Raw genomic sequence first — 22,055 nt, 5'->3', positions numbered from 1 at the left:
CTCCCCTCACACATCCGTCAGTGAGTTCATCAAGAGTTCATTTTTCAACGAGGGGAGCTCAGCTTTACAGAGCTACACATCAACAAAAATCATCTTTACCATTGTTTTCATTTGTAAGGTGCACACCTTGACAATGAGAGAAGACGCGACAACAAGACTAACGATCCCAAATATAATATTTGCTTACACGGAAAGCTGCCTTGCTTTATTAAATGAACATTTTTATCCTCATTTTTAATGTGGTGTATATTAAGGTTGAGCAGTCGATGGGAGGGGAAGGAAGTGCGTTTTCTTGGGGGTCATCATGCATCCCAGCTGCCGTGGTGGTGGGGAGGTTGGGCCGGCAGGAGGTCGAGTTCCTCGCATACCCGAGTGTCGAGTAACAATCACGCAGACAGGTAGGGCTCGATCACATCCTGTTTAATTTTGTCCAGACCCAAATATTGTGTTTATCCAAGTAAATGATTGAATACGACAGCATTAAGCTCAGATGGAGCATGACCTGAAATGACACCCTAAAGCATATTTTGTCTGTTTGTCAGGGGCTGATTTATACAGAACAGATTGGAAATAAATTCACTGCTGTGGACGTTTATATTGGTCAACTAAAATCCAACCGTATTCATTAAGTGGAGTGGAATAGGGTCTCGCCCAGGTTGTTTGGAAAATTCAGGTTTGTAAACAGCTGTCATGACTAACAGATTCCCGTAGCGGCGTTGCGTCGCTTTGGATTTGAGGTCCGCACAGCTTTTGAGTAGAAAATAAAGGTTAAGTGATGAGTCTCCGCTTGTCATGTCATTTATCAGTAAATACATTATTTTTCCGTCCATATCCCTCTCTTAGTCATGTTTTTGTTGTTTTAAGTTTTGAGGTGTCACAAAAGCAAAAAAAAATATTAGCGTCAAAGTCTCTGTTGGTTGACAAGTATTTTGGGGGGGGGGGGAAGCTTGTTTTCTCTGCTTTTTGGTCAAAAAAGCAATAAAGGGAACTGCTTCAAAAACGACTAGAAGCAAATGAGTCAAATATTTAGAAAATGATCACTTTTAATTCAACTCACCTAAATTTAACACGTTTTGTATTTGATATTTTCGGAGAGATCCCTTCATCAGTTCACACTACCCTTGCTAGATTTTTCACCACATTATCAGAGGGCCTCAGACAAGGAGGGTCGACTGATGGAAAACAAGTGTGGAAGGTTCTTTTCATTCTTTTTTTTTTATATGTGAATTCCAGTGTTTTGAAACCCAACACTGCCTACCTCACAACAGCTGGCTGCCTGTGTTAAAGAATTGTTTACCTGTTATTGCTCACACGAGGAAGCTTCAAGTATACATTAAAATAGTTAGACAGTGGTTACGAAGGCCTGCCAGCTCACATGCAGACATTCCAAACATGTTTCTGCTACCAAAGTCAACGTAGACAACAAGAGCAGATGGATAGATAAAAATGGAAATGCTCATGCATGCCTTGGCGTTGAAGGGATTAGTGTGGCTTACTCCAGAATTCCTGAGGCTCTTAAGATGATCAATTTACTTCCTTCCTCTCTCCTGTCTGCTTTTACGCAATCTGCCCACTGATTTCCTAGAAAGCTTCACTGGATAGTGATGCCAGAGTAACAAAAGTGAATGCAGGCCAAAGGTCGCAAGAGTAGGGAAGTACCGGTAATTCCGCGATTGAGACCCGAGCGTATTTTAAATGTGACTCCTCGCCTCCGTCATGAGGATGACTAACACTTGATCTGTATGCACAAGCTTTGTGCGCTTACCCACAAAGCCGTCCCGTCCGACCAACTTCAAAGCCAGCTTGTCTGCAAGGACCGAGGAGTTGCCATGGGCGATGTTGGCGAAGGGCCCGGCGTGGACAAACACCGGCGAACCCTGCAACAAAGGAGAGGGGCACACAAGACACACAAGCGTTTAGTCGGACAGCGTATCCAACAGCAACTCACCCCGATGAGGTTGAAATTGGAAAGGACCTTTTCTTTCACGCGACATCTCTCGAGGACAACGTTGGTGACAAGTGTCTCAGTGTGGGCTGGCAGCACATACAGTGCATAAACAGTGGGTTAAAAACGTTCAAAGTGGCTTGACTAACAAACAGTGCCAGCCTTTTTTTTTTTCTCCCGCTGATTAATGAAACAGCTGGGTGGGAAACCCACAGCGTGCAGGTCAAAAGAAGGCCCACAAGAGAATTTGGGCCAGCACGCCATGCAAGTCAAACATGTTTTTTTAACATTCGCTGCCACCATTGTCAATTTAAAAAAAGCCTTCAACTTGAGCCAAAAATGGATGGCAGACGTTGATGCTAAATGACATTTGTCAGAATCAGCCAGCGATGTCATCCAATGACGATGACGATAATGCTTTGGTGCCAAACTGTTTCGTTGCAAAGCAGTGTGCATCAAATAAGAAGGAATTCAATCAGGCTGCCGCACATGAGGAAATTGAAAAGGACAAGCGGGGCAAAGCGATCCACTGTTGGACTGCTGGAGGAAAACGGAAGAATGAGAAGGCCACACATGATTTTCTAAGCTTTTGTTTGCATTCCCCTCCCACTGTTTACATCAACACTCTTACGTCAGAGGAGGAGACCATCCCCTTCTTGACAAGTTTCGGAACAATGCTAACAATTTTGTGGGTTGTTATACAGACCGACGCGTCGCGGCGGTCCATGTGCCTGACCCCTGAACTTTGAATGACTCCCCTTGACCGTTTGCACATCCGCGCATTAATGAAAAATGCCAATATGGGAAGTGATGAAATAAAAAGTACAAGTGTGTCAACTCTTCTCCGGATGGATGTGAGGATTTTGTGGGGGAAACCGACGGAGGTCGTGAACAAAACGGGAAGTTGAAGATCATGCCGCAGTTTCCTCTTCTCCACAACATTAGAACACAGTACTAAGGAGTGTAGAAAATACGTCGTCTGACACCGGGAATAACATGCTCAGTCGACTTTATGAGAGCGCATGTGGACAGGATGTTTACACCCGGTCTATTGAACAGACTCATACAGTGGATGGATATGGTAAGGGAACACACTTTCTACATTCATTGCATATTAAAACACAAATGAAAATATGGGACTGAAACAACAGTGAACACATAACTTCGATTGGCCCACTTCACATAGCGTGTGTGTGTGCGAAAAAAAAAAAAATCACAAACACAGAGGCCACAAAGGACCCGGGCAGTCTACGGTGGATGGAAAATTCACACAGAGCACGGAGGCCCCGCTGGCCGCGATACGAGCTCCCTGACCAGAATCACAGGAAACGGCTCGCACAACAGGACCGCAGCGCTTCCTCCGAAAAAACAAGGGGAAAAAAGAAGTTATCGCATCTCTGCTGCACGCACGCAGCACTCCCACAGCACCGCCAAAAACAGACAATCTGGGACATTCCAAACAAACAAAAAGGATCCCCTAAAACATAGATGACCTCAGCGGCTCTACTGCAAACGTGCGCGGTGGACGATACGCTGCAGCTTGAGTGCGTAAATGCTCGCTAAGGATGTTCATTTCAGGGAATTCTAAAGAATTTCAAAGTCATAAATGTAAATATGTATGTAAGTATTGTAATGCCCTCGCAAGTCACTAGGGCTGATTTTGTTGTTTTTTTTTTTCAATGTCCTCTTTCCATGTGTTACAAGCAATAAATTAAATCCGTATTATAATAAAATCATATTTATTATACATAAATGCTTTGGTCTTATTGGTTAGGCTTATGCTAAAATCAAGGCAAATTAACCATGAATGTCTACCTTAATGAGATTGGCTAATTTACACTTTTTAAGCATTCACTTTGAGCCCCCGCCCCACAAAATACAGCCTTTGCAATCGAAAAATTGTCAATTTGAAGTTGATTAATTGTTCAACCCGAAAAGTTAACTTCAGAATTTTCCACCATCAGAGGTAGTATGATTGACACCGCAGAGGAATGTCGAGGAATGTCAGAAATAAGTGTGACTTTTCACACATTTTAGAAGTCACAACAGATGCTGACACGCATCCAATTAATCGATTGCAGGATGCCCTGACGCAAAGTTGAGCCAAGTTCTTTGTAATGGCAGCTAAATTCTGGGTCTGCAGTTATGACTTTTGATGCAGCAATTATCCAAGATCTGTGTGTCAAAGAGAATCATTTTAGGATTTTCTGGCCATTCATCTTAGTCAAACCTCCCCAAAATACAAAGCAGACATTCGAAGTTGTGGTTTCACAGCCCGCTAAAAAGAAATGGTCTTTAAGACATCTGTTGTAACGTGAGCAAGATGGCTCAACTTGTAGGAGCCTTCTACTGCTCTTTCGACTGCGAGCCATGGGAGGAAAGAGTCAATAGATCATCTTTTAAGAGCTCTCTGTGGAGCACTTGTCATTTGTCTTGACAGCAGAGGCCGAGGGGGGGGAAGGCCTTTCAATTTCCCCTTGTACCGCTGCCCCGTTTATCCGACTGAGATATTCATCAGAGGAAGCTCAGCTGAGACGGGCGCGGGCTGTTTAAGGCGAGTGGTTGTGACGCACGGCGACTCACCTCCAGCGTTTGCATCAGCGTGGGCTTGATGGCGTCCTTCATAAGCACGGCCAGCGCCCCACTCACACCCTGACGGGAGATAGAAACATGAGGCTGGCGGTTTAGTGGTCTACTAAAGCACTAACGATAGTTCAAATAGCAATTTCTTTGTCTTAAGTGAGCAGTGTTTGAGGGCCACATTCTACAAAAAAATGTCTTCCCCAGACTGTTTACACAAAGTTGGAATTGTCTAAAATGTTTTGCCAGGATGAAGAATTAGGATTCAAGGGTCAAATCACAACCTTAGATGTATTAATGACTTGATTTAAGAGGTGTTCCTCAGTAATTATGTCATACACCGTATTTGCACAGATCCTTAAGCCTGAGGTGGTAAAAGACTAATGTCATTTTATAGCGGGGCCTCCACTGCCCCTGAAAAACACATGCCACAGTCCTCCGTGGGAAACCAGAGCCAGTTGACCTTGTCGGCTGGACCTGCTGAGTGGTGCTTAAATGAGATGTTTTCCTTTTTTTTTTTTTTTTTTTTTATAAAGGTGGGGATTGGATTTACTATGTTGTTTTGGCCAGCTCACCTGCAAATCGGGGACATCTGTATTTATTGTGAAGCCGACTGTCACAAATAAAGACTTAATAGTCACAATTGCAAACACACAATGAATGAAATTCACATTTTCCTGCAGGAATGCAGAGACGTAACCATGATAAACTGAGTGGGGAGGGTGGGACTGTCTGTTCTCACACTGCGGGGATGCCAAGATCAAACACCCACCAGGTCCTCTGCGGTGACAGGCTGTCCGGAGCAGCTGGTCCCCACCACCATGCGCGCCAGTCTTTGTTTCATGTCCTCCAGGCTGTCTGCCAGGGCCAAGATAGCCATGATCTCGCTGGCCACCGCAATGTCGAAACCTGTCTGGAGTGTGTGACAACAATGTGCACAATGTCAACCACACGCACACAAAAAAATAAAAAGAAAAAAAAGGCAATGAGGGAATGGATGCGTAGAAGATTCAAAGTTGAATGATCTACGTTTATAATGTAAAAGTCTGCAGATAAGATGTTATTGAAGAAGACACATCTCAGAGAAAGTTTCAATAAAAACTCTATGTTACCCAATACTGACTTTGGATGACCCACTGGGAGAAGTACAGAAAACCAGAATTGAAAATGTATGACAACTTTTAACCACATCAATCCGCCAACGGACATAACGTTTCTATTCCCTCCCCCCGCGCCCCTCCGTTGGAATACCCTCAAGGGCTATAGTGGATTTAGTGGAGGATGAACCGACTGAAGGCGATAAATGTAAGCATGTGCTGAACCAGTTTGGAGGTTACGCTTTAGGTGTATGTGTGCGCGTATCATTTTTCGCCTTCTTCAAATATTTGCTTTTGCTTAGGCTCGCTGGCTTCCTATTGGGGGAGAAATGTTGACGTGCAGGATTTCATTAGCTGTCCTCACTGCAGAAATATGAGTGAAATACATCTGGTTTTTTTCACAGTGAGAGGGGGTGGGTACTTGGCGTAGTCAACATTAGGGGGTGACCCATTAGCATCACTCACCCCCCAAAAAATAATCAAAAATGTTCTTGCCTCTCTTGCTGTATTTATTGTGGAACAAAAAATATATTATCATCATCATCTGTTTTGTGATCTCAAAAATAGCTGCATCCATGTGCACTGATCATACAGTTAAAAAAAATCAAGTAAAACAAACCTCTCGTATTTGTCCTTTTTCAGTGTTGGCCTGTCCAACGGTGATCTTCCTCAAAAAGCGATCGTTTGTATCAACCACTGAAATAGGGGGGAAAAAAAAGAAAAAAAAATGCTCTTCCTGGAATATTGTGCTACCCAATAGCAAACACACATCACAAGATGCAAACACAGAAACACCTGAGAAAACGTTAGAAGGGGAAAGGCTTTATCTCGTATCGTAACACACTCAAAGTGCCTATGATGTTGCGGCGTGACTCCCCATTCTCGGATAATGGATCTTGGAATGGCTTCTGGCACTGCTGGTGTTTACCATATTAAACAAATTTCAAAAGCCAAAGACAAAAAGCACAAAAACATACATCTCTCACTGTCAACGTAAAACCAACACCGATTTTTTTGTTGTTTGTTTTGTTTTTACCTCTCTGCCAGGTGATCTTGGAGGGGTCGAGGTCAAGACGAACAAAAGAAGTGACTTCCTGGGGCGCGAGAGAGGCAGGGTCGCTTTTGTTAATACCGAGACGCTGGAATGACAAGACATGAGACGTTAGAGCGAGCTGCGGTGCCCCTGCTGCAGGCAGGACGCATGCTTTGTTCAAACTGCTCTTCTTTTTCATTCTGCTCATTAGGACACTTGTCTCCTATTGCAATATGCAATTAAAAGAAACAGGACCATTCCAACTTTCCAGGGATTAGACTGTCAATGGCTTCACAATAAAACAATCTATCAAATTCTGGGCCCATGTGAACTCGTTTATGCGGTTGTTGGGAGGACGGGAACAGCTGGAGAATTTGAAGACAGGATAACTGAGGGCCCCGAGTGGGAAAACAGACGATCCCACTTACGCTCAGCCTTGCGACCTGGATGGGTGAAAATCTTCTCACGCCGTTGACTGACGGGACCAGTCTAGTGTACAGAGCCTTGGATTGGACAAAACAGGACAAAGCAGTTCATTTGAGGGCATGCGGCACTTTTGGGTGAAATGATCTTTTTACCTTGTCCGATTGGGTGGCCTCGTGAAGCATCCTGGCGTCAATGGCCGCCGCCACCAGATTGTTGGCAGCAGTGATCGCGTGAATGTCACCCGTCAGATGGAGGTTGAACTAAAGCGCAGACGGACGTTACTGTAAGACAGTGGCCTTGCCAGCTGGCATCGATACTATCAAAAGCATCAACTGACATTTACGACCTAAATTCGTTTCATGATAGTGCATGACTTTATTCCAAATAGTCTATTCTCTTTATTTTGTAGGGTTTCTCTTGGCTGCACGGCTTCTGGCGTGCGTACGTTTGATTTTCTGCAAGACAGGAGCTTGCTTGTCCTATTTGGATGGCTGCAGCTTTGAAGATGAACTCCCTGTCAACCTTTTAGACAATGTTACTTTGAAGATGATCATTTTGCTCTTTTTTTTCCCCCCTTCTTTTAAGCCAACACTAATCCTGCTAAGGGAGGCTGCGTGTGTCTTACCTCCTCCATTGGGATGACCTGGGCATATCCCCCTCCTGCAGCTCCCCCTAGACTCAAAGAAGGAATAGCACAGTGAGAGGCAGACAACAAGACAGGGACACACAAAGGAGGAGTGATGAGCACCGGACTCTGAATGAACTGCTCCCTCTGTGACGCAAAAGGCATTAGGGTATGAAATGCTAGCCACACGCTGACAAGAGACACAAAAACTTGATAGGCTCCAAACCGGCAAATGTCTGCTGATGGCTTTGTCGAAAGCACACTTGAGTGTAGTCACGCGGATGTGCAACGTTTTCTTGTACCACTAAACCATTGAAAATGTCATTTAATATTGTAACTGGTTTTCTCTACAAATGTAAATGTGAGTAAAACATACAAAAGTGCCATAACATTATGTACACAAATCACAGTCCAATGAGATCCAGTACAAGAAGGCGTATATCTAAAATCTGCCTTTGTGAAAGGTCAAAAGTGCTCCATTTTGTTGAAAAAATATATATATATTTACAGCCCAAGAAGTGGGTGGGCCCTTTTGAAATTGCTCCATTTCAGAGTTAAGCTAGGCTAAATAAATCTGGATATTGAGGGTTTTCACAATACTAAAAAAAAAAAACCAACAACCTTGCAGGCGTGGCCGCTAAAAATTCCTTCAAAATTCAGACCCCGAAGTCAGTTTCACTTAAAAACATTGAATTTTTACGTAGGCGTGCCTGTCATGAGCAGACCTACAATAAATTGTCCAGAAGCCATGTCTGAAAAGAACACAGGAAGTCTGCCATGTTGGTTTTGAAGCAGCCATTTTAGGGTCAGATCAGATGCCAAATTTGTTTTCATTACGGGCCTCGCGGTTTAGATGAAGCGCAAACCACGCCGTGCATTGCTTACCTTTAACCCCAAAGGTGGGTCCCTGAGAGGGCTGTCGTAGACAGGCGAAAGAGTTGAGCTTCAGGTGAGCGGATAAGGCCTGGACCAAGCCGATGGTCACCGTGCTCTTCCCTTCGCCAAGTGGGGTTGGAGTGATACTAATGGAAACAGACAGTTTAGCTTCACATTTCTCAAGTGATGGCAGCACAAATCAAACAACGATGGGATCAACTCACCCTGCCACCAGGATGTATTTGCCGTCAGGCCGTGCTTGTAGGCGGTCTAACAAGGAGAGGCGGACCTTTGCTTTGCTCCTGCCGTAAGCTTCCAGCTCTTCTGGCAACAGACCGATCTCCTCCGCCAGGTGCTCCACTGCCTTGGGTGTCTGAGCTCTGGAGATCTCAATGTCACTGGCAATCAAAAGAAATGAACATTCAAATCATCTCGTTCAAGCAGAAATGGCCAAATTCCTCATTCCTCATGAAGGAGAGTTTCCTGTACCTTGGGACGGGGGTCAGGGGCTGCAGTTTGAGGCCGCGCAGTTGCCAGGGTCGATACTGCTGCTCCTGGAGTCTCCGACTGCTGCTGTGCACCACGTTCTTGTACACGCAACAAAACAACAGTAAGAAGACAACACAAAGTTCAAGTAGTCCCGGTTGACAAAAGTGCACACCTGCATTCTGTACGCTGCCGTGAGATACGCCAACCCGCACTTTGAAGACATCCCAGACTCATCTGTCGATTGACAAACTGAATGAGTACAATGTAGCCCGAGACAAAGAGAAAGACGACTGCAAGATGTCATTTTCATCTCAATTGCTTCATTGGCTAAGGCAGAGGACTCAAAGCCGTTGTTTCCACCTCAATTTTTTTGCTGGATTAGCAAGATGTTTTCAGTGTCAAATAGCTAGCTGGCTAAACAGCAAATTGCAAGCTGCTTGCGAATTTGAATTTGGGTTCGTTGCATTTGGCTTTCTGGTTCTTATTGTGCGTTTTCCCCATTTTGTCAAAACAAAACATGCTTAGACGACGGTTGGAAAACTCGAGAAGTTGAACTCTGATGATTATAGTAAAATATCTGTATTCAGTTTCTCTGTGTGGCCTGGAACCAAACGTCCTATGGACCGGTGCTGGACCGGAGTCCACTAGTTGAGGCCCGCTGTCCCGCAGTACCCGTGTCTAGAGTGGGCTCCCAGCGGATCACCGCAGCCCCTGGCCTGATCCAGGTGGGTGGAATGTCAAGATCCTTGGCACCAAGTAGGACCAAAGCATCAGCCTCCATCACCTGGGAAAAAGGTTCACGTGAGGAGTCATAAAACAACAGCAGTCAATACAAGCCACGATAGATCGACGGGGACCTGTCTCTGTAGGTTCTTGAAATTGGGATGACTTTTAAGAGCTGCCATCCCACTGCTCTCCAGCAGGCACTGCAGGGCCACACCAAGAGGTCCTTCAGCGCCGATCATTAGTACTGCTCTTCCTTCGACGGGAGAGTCTATAGAAAAAATATTTTCATTTAACAAAATTGCGCAGCCTTCATTAACATTGACCCATTCCCCACTTCTGAATTACTATACCGCAGTGGGATTTTATTAGGGCCAGATGGATTAAACTGTTTGTTTCCTTGTGTGTAAACAAACTGTGTGTTGATATAAGTGCATATTAATAAGCGTTTTTACGATTATGCCAATTTTGTAATTGAATTTCGATTAATTGCACAGCCCTAGAACCGTCGTTTGTCCGATTTTTTTGACAAAAATTTGACATGCGACTGCTGCATGCTGGCAGTGAACTCAACTTAAGTCTCGATCGGCAGCGATCAGCAGTCTGGCATAGTTAACAAATAAAAATAAAAAAACTGTGGCTTTAAGCTGTTTAATGCCTCTCATAGTTAAAGTTTACTGTCAAACTAAACATAAAATAGAGACAATTACGCATTGTGTATTTAAAACAACCACATAACCATGCCTTGGAGTCTGTTATCTTATTGCTAATAAATTAAGAAATTAAAAAGAAATCATCTAAAAGAAGGGAGAAGACAACTACACACAAAAGGCAGTCTGTGAAAATGTGCATTAGGAAATGATTTCAAAAGATGTCACAAGGCAACACGTGCAGTTAACTGACCGTGTTTTTGCAACAGATCCATGACGGCGCTGGCAACGGGCGGCACAAAGCCTTTGTTCGGATCCCCTTGCACCAAATGCCCCATGTTCAAATACGTTATCCTATCATAAAAGATGGAGAGAAGCACATGAACTGAATTAGTAACAGACATACAAGTTATAATACGATTTGTCTACGTTTAGTCAAGGAACATGCAGTACACCGTTGCAATGCTGTGATCTCATTAAGCACAAAACAATAAAGCATGGTAAACCATACAACTGTTGAACATTGTATCTTGGAAAAAAGTCATGTGCGCAAATGGGATACTTTAGCCTTTAGTGAAGCTGTTAGGCTAATTTCAACTGCCAGGAGGACCAACTCCATGTTTCTTAACTATTTGGACACAATCCGACACATGTAAGCGTTTCTATTTTCTGTTGTAACTGAGAACCATATCTGCATATGTGGGAACTTGCTACAGCACCATCATCTTAGCAAGATGCTACAATGATGGCATCAAAGCCTTTTTAGATGCGTTGGCGCCATCTTGTGGCATCTTGAGGCAGAGGAACCGTATTGAAGTAGCACAGCAAGGCCCGGTCCCCTTTATTGTATTCTAAAGCTGTCAATTTAATAACATACACATTAACTAATTAAAACTCTCCATTAGATGTGACCCAATGTGCGTCTCTCCAGGTTTTTACCCATCTATGTCCTTCTTAGGTTTGACTGTGTCAAGCACTCGACTGGTGAGGGAAGCAGAGGGGAGGTGGAGATAGATGCCGTGCACCCTGTGGTCCTCGTTCAGCTTCAACACCTCCTCGACAATCTATTCATGAGGACAAAGCAAAACGCGTGACGCAACATGCGCTAACAGCTGAAGGCATTTACAAATGGACACACAACAATTATCTTAAGGAAATGAACAATGTGATCATACAAAGAGGGAAGTGCTGTAACGTAGAAGTAAAGCAGCAGGGTCACGCACAGAGAAGGATTGTAATGTAAATGGCCTACGTTTGCCTTTTGCTACCGGCTGCCGTTTTACCTTTCCCCTCACAGCAGAAGCCACAAGTGTTTTTACACCTACCTGTAAATCGATGCTGCTTTACTGACACGAGTGTGGGGAATTGTCAGACCACAAAGTGATCCAGTAACTGTGTGTGTGCAACTGGCGGCCCATGACCACACACTGACAAATTAAAAAATAATGATGATTATCATTTTTGGTGGGAAAAAAAACCCCTTTTTTTTAACAGCCCTTTGTTCTGGGAGAAAAAAAGCATTATACGTGGTTATTTTATTGTTTGCTTCAAACCCTTTGTTGTTTGGTTAGTTCATCTTTTATCTACTGTACATAGTACATGTATTGAAACATGTATTATGAAAAATGGAATATATTAAGAGCTCGTATTTTGTCCATATTTAAAGTGGCATTTTTGTCATTCATCTGGTTCGGAAGTGCTATGTCTGTGAAGTCCAACGTGAAGTCAATTTCGCCTCATGTGAGACGTAATTAAATTTTGCAGTACAGAGATGCGGTTGATCACATGGCACGCAAACAAACAGCCGACGGAATGCTAAAAGCATGCACAGACTCGCTAAACCATGAAGGGCCTGAACAGTTTCACTTTTTTGCTTCACTTACTTCGTCTTCACTGCAATCCTTGGCGAGACAGATCTGAGTGACATTTAAGCCGACCTGCAGGAGAATGTGATGAAAAAGCGATCATCAGCAACTTGGGGTAGAAGAGTGAGGAAGAAAGAAAGAGACAATTACCTTTCCTGCTATTTTCTTACTGATCTCCAACAGGCTGTCGTCTTCGCCCACCTTTGAAATAAAGTTATTCTGCAGACGTAACAATTTAATTGAGCTTTTGTGCTACAGGTATATAAAAGCTATACACTACCTGTATAATGGCAAGCAGCGGCTGGACAGCTGGATTCTTTCTCTGCAGGGCCGCTATTGCCTCTTTGGTACTTTGAACCACATCCCTGTGACAGAAAAACAACAGGACAAAAACCTTTTACATTGGATTTTTTGAGGCCAAAGCCGATAACCAATTAACCGGCCGACTATTTGAAAAATCTATTTAATGATAACTTCCATCATCCTCGTGTGACTTGGAAGACAAATATCAAGAAAACCTGCAATAGATGAAGTTATGTAGCGAGTAAACACTGTAAGGTCATTTTCATCAAATTTTTATACAAGCAAAGGGATCTTATTTTAAGTCCCATCATAAACTTATGTTAGACAGGACATGCCTCTGAACTTGATATCTAACAATTACAACAAAACTTGTTGCTGGGCAGAATTAAATGCCTGACATGTTCACTTTCTACAATGGAACGAAAATGAAACATTGTAGCCATTAGACAACTAGTAAGTAACTTGAGGAAAAGTGATGAAACAATAAATACATTTTTGTCACCAAATATGGAAAGAAAACGAAGCTGAAGCACTGTACAGCAAGCAAACTTGATTCACCAGTATAGAACAAATGAGCACCGTACCCAAGCCATAAGACGCCACCAGTGAAGGTATATTGTGCATTCGCACGACACATGGATGCGTTCAATGAATGAATAAGTGAATGAATGAATTTCATTCTGTCATCCGCCATCCTCCTGGTGATTACTACCATGTGGAAGTCAACAGAAGTGAGATTACATCAGCAAGCGGGGGAAAGCCTCTAATCATACCCGGGTACCGTGCGTATTTGGCGGCTAGCCAAAACGCCACAAACAGCGGAAGTGTCGAGCAGCCCAGAGTTAAAATACGACTCTGTGTTTTTACTACATGTCAAACAAACACACAAAAATAATACAATACATCTTCTCTACCCGAGAGAGCGGTCTAAGTCACCACCGTCTCCTTTCGGCGACTGCTTCCCGAAGTAGTCAGCCAGTTTGGCGCTGGTGCTGCTGTTAGCCGGAGCGCTTGCCGCCCGCGCCACAAGCCGGCTGTGAGCCGCGCCGGCCGGCTGGCATCTCCAATGTGTCCCGCTGACCCTGCTTCCGTGTCGGGCATGGTGCATCCGAACAGCGGCGTTGCCACAAGCGCTGCGAAGTACCGATAATTTCATTTTCGCTTCTTCGTTCCTTTTTAAAACTCTAAAAAAAAATGGTTGATAACTTGGTTACGTCTGCCAGCGAGGTCGCCAAACTAGCAACAGAAGATATCAGGGTCCTGATGGAGGCGTGGCGTCTTCAGATACCGTAGGAAATGTGGAATTTGTGGTAGTGGCAACAAGACAAAACCATATGGTTGTTGGACATACCACAAATAAAGGTGTAGATTTATGAGAACAGAAGAAGCATTTTTGTCGGAAGCGCGACATTTAAACAACAACAACAACAGCAACAAAAATGTTATCATGTCATACGTAAAAACGACATCACATTTACAGATTACTACAGAACGCAACAGCGTGGCAAAAGTTATACGCTATAGCATGTCGTTTTTACACAGGTCAAATAGATCACTAGACGCCACTTAAGTTTGGATCAACAGTAATCGATCTATCTTTCTATCTATCTATCTATCTATCTATCTATCTATCTATCTATCTATCTATCTCTCCATCTATCTATCGACCTGCCGAGCATTTACAGTATCAAGCGTCCTACAATATTTATTGCATTAATTTAGTCATTTATTCATTAACTTTTTAAATTGAAATATATTTATTAAAGTGTCTATAGTTGATTGATTTATTGTTAACAATTTAATTAAAATATTAGTTGAACTAAAACTGTTACACATACATTTGAGTTTGTGATAAATAGTTGGTTCGTTAATCATCATTCAATTTGGAATTTTACAATTTTGAAATGACAAATAATTATTTTATTATCTAAATAAACTTTGTTTCCCCTTTGAATGACTTGGCTGGCAAATCAGCCCATTTTAAAGATTCAATGTGTCGAAAAAATGTCCCCAAAGGACACATCAACTATATCTACACCACCACGTTGAGCAGGTTGGCCCCGCGCCACATCAGCGCGTCCACCATATTTAATGTGTCAAATGACTGGAAGTCACTGGTGATTTGGTCGCTGGTCTGCTTGAATTAGGACTACCAGCAGCACTCCTAAAAAAATTCAAACAGCCATTATAAGTAAAAAAAAAAAAAAAACAACAAGAAAAAAATTCAAGGAAAAAAGAGAAAACACACCAAATCTGTTGCGTAATTTGGGTCAAATCAGTGCAGTAACGTGCATCAACTGCATGTTGGTGCTCCAGAAGCTGATCACACACCTTTTTTTTCGTTGTCGTTACTTGGCGTCACAAACCCACCGGTCTTCATTCCTGCCTCATGACTTCTGACATTTGCACAAAAGCCAACCGACGTCGGCGGCCGGAGATATCTGCTCTCCGCATGCAAATGTAGGGCACCCCCATTGCTGCTCCCAGCACTGTGGGGTGTTGATGAGACAACAGGCACCTTAATTTTAACACAAACATTGGACACACAGCAAAGGTAAGACACTTTTTACTTAGTCATTGTGCTGAAGGTTTGAGTTTGTGTGGTGGGTGCACACTAAAATCCACATTTGTGGCTTCAAAATTTGTATAAAAATGGGTCAAATGCATGAAACGTATAGTGAAACATTTGTATGGTTTATTCATTGCACCATTAAGTTTAGTTTAGTCGAATAACAGTATAACATCGAATGGCAATGTAAAAGTATAAAGTTATGTATTTTCCACACAGTCAATGCTAATATTTTAATGATAACTGTCATGTGTTATCTTGAAACCCACAACATCAGCCAGTAACAAACATTACAGGTGCACCGTAATACATTTTTTAATTGAATGGTAAAGTTAATTTACTATTTCAGTAGCTCAATTAAAAATGTGAGCCTCCATTAACCAGATTCATAAAACATATTGGAAAATACTTTTCAGAAGGCCAATCCCTACCTTATTTCTGGATTAAAAGTAGCTTGTCATGGTTTCTTATGTCAAATTATATTTTTTTGAGATGAGGAATTGTGGGAAATCTTTGGCTGATAACTGCAATCATCAAAATTCTATATAAAAAAAAAAATCAACCATGACACACTTCTCTCTGGATCCAAGTATTTGTAATCAATACTGCAATAGATTAACTTTTCTATGATATTCAAATAACTCATTATTATTAGCCATATTCATTCCTGACTTCCTTTCCATAAGTATTTGCATTACAAAAACAAAACATGTTAACTGATGACAGCACTTGTCTGAATGCCTCTTTGTATTGATGGCTTCGCTCTTCCCGGATAAAAATGTGGAGTCCAAAACATAGCTTAGAGTATTGTCCGAAAACGCATGGTATCTGCTGAACATGATGCTCGTCCCTGATAAGGAATCAAAACGAATACTTGGACAAAGACGTCAGTCAGATGATAAGTGAAAGGAACCCGTTTGGTGAGGAGTAACACCTTCAAAAGTATTCTATTGAGAACCTGTCCGGCCAGTGCTGGGCACTGGGTGGATTCCACCTTGAAGGAAGAAGGCAGTCTGATTTCTTGTGTGGACATTTTGCCAAATAGAACCTCTTATACAGTTATGGCTCAAACTTGTAACAAGGTCAGGCTATACAGTACAGGCAAAAGAGGTGACAAAAGCACTCACCACTGGATTTTTAAGTAGAATTGCAGATAGATGTGTAAAAAAGGCTGGCAAAAGTAAAAAAGCACCCACTCACATTTCTGAGTCTACTGACGTAGAAAGAATAAGTTGTTGCACTGCATGTTTCAGAGCTAGCTAGCAATGCCTTGACATGATACCAGCAAAATGTGTTGCCAGGCATCGTACGATTATTGTTTCAATATTGTTTAGCTTGCTGCAGGCTGTTGTTTCCATCTCAACTAGTTTGACAGCTCAAGACAACGGTTGTTTCTGCGTTTTTATGCAAAAACATTCAACACCTGTAAACTCTCATTTTTGCAGCTCAACCATGAGGGACCGACTGAGCAACATGCAGGAACTGTCCAGTTGCCACGCGGAGTCGATGGAGTACGCCGAGTCGGCCTTATCGGACTCCCTCAGTAACGTGGACCTGGAGGACGAGCTGCCCCATGAGGCGGTGGTGTTTGACAATAGCCCCGCCGTGGCGAAGATCTTTGAGCAGGCGCAGGCCATCCACAAAGACGTCCAGCTCATTCGTCTGGAGGTGAAACGGCTCCGGGAGCAGAACTCTCGCATGCTCCAAGGCGTCACCACCATGAGCACCATCAAAAGGGACGCAAACACCATCGGTGCCGATATAAAGACACGGGCTGAGCGTGTGCTGTCCAACCTGCGGGACATGGACAACACGGCCCACAAGCTGGATGAGGTGCACGGCCCCAATTCGGCCGTCACGCGCATCGCCCGAACCCAGTACGCCTGCCTGAGCAAGGGCTTCCGTGACGCTATGTTTGACTATAACGAGGCCGAAATGAGCCACCGAGACAACTGTAAAGCCCAGATCCAAAGGCAGATGGAGATCGTGGGGCAGGAGGTGACCGGCGACGAGGTGGAGGAGATGATCGAGAAAGGGCACTGGAACATCTTCACCGACAACATCATGGCAGAGGGCAAGACGGCTCGCGCGGCTCTGTCTCAGATTGAGAAGCGCCACCAAGAGCTGGTGGACCTGGAGAGCCGCATCAAGGGAGTCCACGAGATCTTCTTGGATGTCGCCCTGCTGGTGGAGGAGCAAGGCCCCATGCTCAACTCCATCGAGACCAACGTTCAGAAAACGGACGAGGTCTTGCAGGATGCGCTCTTTAAACTCGGCAAGGCCAAGCGTCACGACAGGAACAATCCGTTCAAAAAGATGTTTTGCAGTTGCTTCCCTTGCTTTGACTAAAGCGAGGAGCGAAAGCCCGTTTATCGCGAGGGGCATATACTCTATGCTCCTTGTATGAGTGTACCTGTATATACGGATGTGCATTTATCTCTACCAAAGACGAATTCCGATTTGATTCCATACGGTACTATCTATCTATCTATCTGTCGTCATATTTATTGATACGCGACAACATTTAAAAGCTTTCCAAAGCCCAGACTATCCAAGTTAATTTCATTCAAAGATGGATGGATGGAAACAACAAATCATCAGCAACGTCAAACTGATTCATATCGTAGATCTCAAGACGATTCGCTAACTATCTTGATGGGCCGCGACGTGATTCAAGCATACAACGATTTTAAAATGTCACAATTCATTCATTTGAATCACCTTCAGTGTGGTACACGTGTTTCCCATTTAATTAGTGCAGCAGAGGGAGGAGTTCTAATCAGAATGTCCTGCGGGGTTATTTTTGCAATTCCAGGAAGTGAAACGCGCAGGTAGTGAGAGATGCTGGGGCAAAAATACTTCAGTGATTATTTTCAAATATTTGTTTCAAAGAATTGTGACGGGTATCTCAAACCAGGAAGCCAGATAAGTTTCCGTGCACATAAGGAACGACAATGACCACAACGCAATGAGAGCATACATTTCCCTGGGCTTGCGAAAAAAACGTAGTTCAAAGTCATAATTTTTTAATTAGTTTCCAATACGTCCCAGTGAAAAGCACCTACTGTATCTCCAGATTAGCTTTTGTTGCGTTTTGTATCCACAAAATTGAGCATGCCAGATAAAGCAGTTTGCTGCTAAGAGCTACTATTTCGTACGCTTGACCATTGTTATGTAAACACTCTAAGTGAAAAAAATGTAGTTGTCTTTAGTTAGCAAGACCTTGAAGAATCTGTTTATAATGTTCATGCGAATGTCTGTTTATGCCTAGGATTGATTCTATCATTGCTGCCTGAAGACCAAAAGCCTTGTTTTCACAATGATTTGCACAACACAATTTAAAAATTTCATTGTGAATTCCTTGTACAGTATTTCTCTGTAACAGTCAATTGTCAGCTTCGTTTTATGTGTCACTGCTATGGATTTATGTGTGCTATTTTATTTTATTTATCAGTTGTATTGTCTCAAAATTCTCTTCTGCATTCAAACATAAAAACCAACATTAAAAACTTGTTCGTATGTGTCCTTATTCAAGCCCTTTCCAGAAAAATCATTTCTTAAATGACCGCCATGATGTAATCAATGTCAAATTTCGTACACCCACATCACTTGAGGAACATGATAGCTCACTGTTTCATTAGTATCAGTACACCGTTACCAAATATAATGCAAATTATGTTTTGCAAATTATGATTTTTGCTGAAGTAGCCTACAACTACCATTTTATTTTGGGAAAAAAATACTATCATTGGGGGGTTTGTTTAAAAACATTCAAATTATTCTCTGACAGTTGGATGACTTGACTTGAAAATGATGCTGAGTGCCATTTGCAAAGACTATAAAAATAAGAAAAAGCATAATCATTTCAAACGCAATGTACATCGTGCAGGAGTCATTATAGAATCTTTTCAGAACATTGCATGTGGCGTGACATCAATGGCTTTGATGAACAGGTCTACCCGGTCTTTAACTTCCTTACATGTGACAAACTATGCGAAGAAGCAAAGAAAACTTCCAGGAAGAATTAGTACTAGAAAGGGAGGGCCTAGGATGGGATGTGGCTTCTGCACATACTGTACATTAGGTAGCCAGCTTTCCTTCAACAGAGATCAAAACATGTTCTCTCCAGTTGTTGGGATTTAATACATCAGAGGCAGGCGTGCTGTTGGAGTTCACCCGATTTTGGATCTTGTGTGAGGAAATCAGAAAAGGGTAAGCGAATCTTCTGTAGCAGGTAGATAAAAAAACCAATTGACCTTAATAGAGCAGTACAGCTGTTCATCTACATCAATTCGGGACCGTGCATAACCTTTTGGGAGCGTTACTTTGTACGCGTTTTTACGAAAAGCTTCCTTGGAAGTTGCAGTCCAGTGAGTCTTTCTTCTCATCTTTTATTTTTGAAAAAATATGTTTGGGTTGACTTCCGCTTCAAAACATTGCAGCAAGTTTTATTTGGAATACAAAAAAATGTCCAATCAGTACTCCTATGGACTGCTACCTACTCGGATTGCCACGACTCTCCATGCCATGGATGCTTTTTCATGAGTAAAAACTGTTTCACAGTTTCAGTTACATCGGCCAGCACTACTGATTCTGGGCAGATTAGATTGGCATGACAACACAGGACTGAAATCTGACTGGACAAACAACTCCAACACAAACAGTCCTGGAGGCACCGCAGCCAAGCTAAACTATGAAATGAAGAGAAACACGCGATGAAGGGAACAGGCAGTTCGTTAATACAATTTCATGGAACAAATGTTTGCTTTTCGGTTGCAAAAGTAGCTTAGCGGCTTTGAATGTGCTGAGGCCAGCAGAGTGGGCTTTGTTGAGCCTGACCACTGTTTTTCCCCGTTTGTATTTTGGAGTGCAGATAGTGAGTAGGATCTGAAGCAAAGGCACCAGAAATAACAACAACAATAACCGTCTACTCTATTCCACAGGCAGAATGCGGGACATGCTGGAGAGATTGCGCAATGTCAGCGAGGCCTCGGAGGATGAGGACCACATGGAATACGATGAGAGCAAGCTGCCGGCAACTCAAGAGGCGATCGTCTTTGAGAACTCCTTGGACATCGAGAGCATCCTGAAGGAAGCCGAGTCCATACGCAAGGAGATTTCCTTGCTCCTCTTGGAGGTGGAGCGTCTCAAGAAAAACAACGAGCGCTTTCGCACCACTGTGCGCCACCTTTCTGAGGTCAAGCGGGACTCGGACGACATCGCCAGGGGGATCCAGAAGCAAGGACAAATGCTGCACACTCGCATTTTGGCACTGGGTGCGGAGAGCAAAAAGACAGCGGAAAGGGAGGGGCCCAACTCGGCGTCCAGCCGCATTGCTTGCATACAGTTTGACTCGCTCATCTTCGCCTTCCAAGCCGCCATGGGGGCCTACAACCAGGCGGAAGAACTGCAGAGGTCCGTCTGTAGGGAGCGAATCCAGCGGCAGGCCTCCATATTAGGGACTAAAATCACCGACAAGAAACTGGATGAAATTGTAGACAAAGGATTCGAAGGCTGGAACGAGTTGTCCCAGAGTCTGCCGACGCAAGAGGGCCATTCCTCTCGCTGGGCAATGAGCGAAATCAAAGACCGACATAAGGATCTGGTGGCACTGGAGGCCCGGCTCAGGGAAGTCCACGAACTGTTCCAGGAAGTGGCCGCACTGACGGAAGAGCACTGCTTCATGCTCAATAACATCGAAACCAACGTGTTAAACACCCAACACTATATTCAGAAAGTCAACGTGGAGATCGCCAGGGCGATACAGTACAAGCGACGAAATCCCCTTTTGCAATGTTGCCCATGTCTGCCCTGTTGGAGACAATAAACTAAAACAAATATGACATGTTTTGAGGATTCACATACAGTGGGGACTTGTGTCAACCATCGCTTGGCCAATTTTTTTGTCTTGAGATATGAGGAAAAAAATGGAGAAACACAATTGTGCTCTTTTTTTTACAGTCTGGGAAAGTTTTCAAATTCAACGGACAACATTATTCTGGTCAATATGACACTTGTATCGTAACGAGACTTTTTACAAGATTACAATTCATTGATCAGGAATTTCTCAAATTCCCCCTAACCTTGGGCCAAGAGGCGGGGTACACTGTGGATCGGTTGCCCGACAATCACATATAAACAACAATCCAACAGAATTTGTTGCAATTGTGCCCAGCTAAATCCAGGAAAATATAGTTAAATGCAGCTTTTTTTTTTATCTTGGGCAGCTGGCTAAAGTAAAACCTTTCCTTTCACAACAGCACTTAGTAACAGTAATCCATGTCTCCATCACATCTTGGCTGGATTACTGTAATGCACTTTATTTTGGAGTTAGCCAGTCCTCCCTCCGGCATCTCCAGTTGGTCCAAAATGCCGCTGCTAGTCTCCCAAGTGGAGCTCGTAAGACTCCAATTCTGGCCTCCTTTAACTTGCTCCTTGTTGACGTTAAGAGTTCCTTTTTAAGATTTTTTTGTTTTGAAAATCCTGAAATAGTCTCGCCCTACCTTACCTCCCTGAGCTCCGCAACCCCAACGCACCTGATCGATGCCTCAGGTCAGTGGACCAGATGCTGCTGGAGGTCTAAGCAGAGGCTCAGAGCAGATCGAGTCTTTTCCGTTGGCGGTCCCTCTCTTTGGAATGACCTCCCCCTAAGTGTTATGCAAGATCCCTCTCTGTCCATTTTTAAAGCACATTTCTATTCTTTGGCTTTTGAATCAGCATGAGACTGGGCATTGTTTTAGCGTTTTATTGTATGTACTGTCTTTATGTGATTTATTTGTTTTACCTGTCTTTGTTTTGAAAAGTCTGATTTTGGTTGTTTTTCAGTGCTCTATAAATAAACGTTGACTTGAATTGAGCTACATTTTTGCCATAT

The 22,055-nt window shown here is 43.3% G+C and overlaps 3 protein-coding genes across 10 annotated transcripts in view; 2 read left to right on the top strand and 1 right to left on the bottom strand.

The window, feature by feature from the left end:
- The window catches only part of mthfd1l (methylenetetrahydrofolate dehydrogenase (NADP+ dependent) 1 like), a 40,518-nt gene that overhangs the window by 12,869 nt on the left and 5,594 nt on the right, over nt 1-22,055 (bottom strand). The window contains exons 1-22 of one of the 8 annotated variants that reach the window (XM_086019846.1): nt 15,613-18,816; nt 14,944-15,130; nt 13,527-14,776; nt 12,590-12,674; nt 12,460-12,528; nt 12,328-12,381; nt 11,384-11,508; nt 10,698-10,798; nt 9,929-10,065; nt 9,744-9,855; nt 9,244-9,305; nt 9,072-9,169; nt 8,807-8,980; nt 8,592-8,728; nt 7,707-7,753; nt 7,234-7,341; nt 7,084-7,158; nt 6,659-6,761; nt 6,242-6,318; nt 5,298-5,438; nt 4,529-4,597; nt 1,766-1,877 (exon numbers count right to left, since the gene is read on the bottom strand). In XM_086019846.1, the coding sequence (XP_085875972.1) occupies nt 1,766-1,877; nt 4,529-4,597; nt 5,298-5,438; nt 6,242-6,318; nt 6,659-6,761; nt 7,084-7,158; nt 7,234-7,341; nt 7,707-7,753; nt 8,592-8,728; nt 8,807-8,980; nt 9,072-9,169; nt 9,244-9,305; nt 9,744-9,855; nt 9,929-10,065; nt 10,698-10,798; nt 11,384-11,508; nt 12,328-12,381; nt 12,460-12,528; nt 12,590-12,674; nt 13,527-13,768 (2,128 nt within the window). In that variant the 5' untranslated portion in view covers nt 13,769-14,776; nt 14,944-15,130; nt 15,613-18,816. Of the gene's footprint in view, nt 1-1,765; nt 1,878-4,528; nt 4,598-5,297; nt 5,439-6,241; nt 6,319-6,658; nt 6,762-7,083; nt 7,159-7,233; nt 7,342-7,706; nt 7,754-8,591; nt 8,729-8,806; nt 8,981-9,071; nt 9,170-9,243; nt 9,306-9,743; nt 9,856-9,928; nt 10,066-10,697; nt 10,799-11,383; nt 11,509-12,327; nt 12,382-12,459; nt 12,529-12,589; nt 12,675-13,196; nt 13,395-13,526; nt 14,777-14,860; nt 14,878-14,943; nt 15,131-15,612; nt 18,817-22,055 lie in introns of those variants that run through there. The other 7 variants (XM_086019847.1, XM_086019849.1, XM_086019844.1 and 4 more) reach the window with 7 other exon arrangements.
- Nucleotides 14,758-18,694, top strand: stx11b.1 (syntaxin 11b, tandem duplicate 1). Its single transcript, XM_086019854.1, has 2 exons — nt 14,758-15,166; nt 16,627-18,694. Exon 2 carries the CDS (start codon nt 16,634-16,636, stop codon nt 17,528-17,530), a length of 897 nt encoding a protein of 298 aa, XP_085875980.1. The 5' UTR covers nt 14,758-15,166; nt 16,627-16,633; the 3' UTR covers nt 17,531-18,694.
- Nucleotides 19,217-22,033, top strand: LOC147128557 (syntaxin-11-like). Its single transcript, XM_086019855.1, has 2 exons — nt 19,217-19,393; nt 20,125-22,033. The coding sequence occupies exon 2, from the start codon at nt 20,130-20,132 to the stop codon at nt 21,006-21,008; it is 879 nt and encodes a 292-aa protein (XP_085875981.1). The 5' UTR covers nt 19,217-19,393; nt 20,125-20,129; the 3' UTR covers nt 21,009-22,033.

This window comes from Filicampus tigris, chromosome 20 (assembly GCF_054856515.1).
Source record: "Filicampus tigris isolate MCC_2025a chromosome 20, RoL_Ftig_1.0, whole genome shotgun sequence".
NCBI classification, from domain to species: Eukaryota; Metazoa; Chordata; class Actinopteri; order Syngnathiformes; family Syngnathidae; genus Filicampus; species Filicampus tigris.
This window is presented reverse-complemented; position numbering and strand designations above follow the sequence as displayed.

What these genes read in the sequence shown, in the direction of transcription:
- stx11b.1 (XM_086019854.1), top strand. Translation starts at nt 16,634, where the DNA reads ATGAGGGACCGACTGAGCAACATGCAGGAACTGTCCAGTTGCCACGCG.
- LOC147128557 (XM_086019855.1), top strand. Translation starts at nt 20,130, where the DNA reads ATGCGGGACATGCTGGAGAGATTGCGCAATGTCAGCGAGGCCTCGGAG.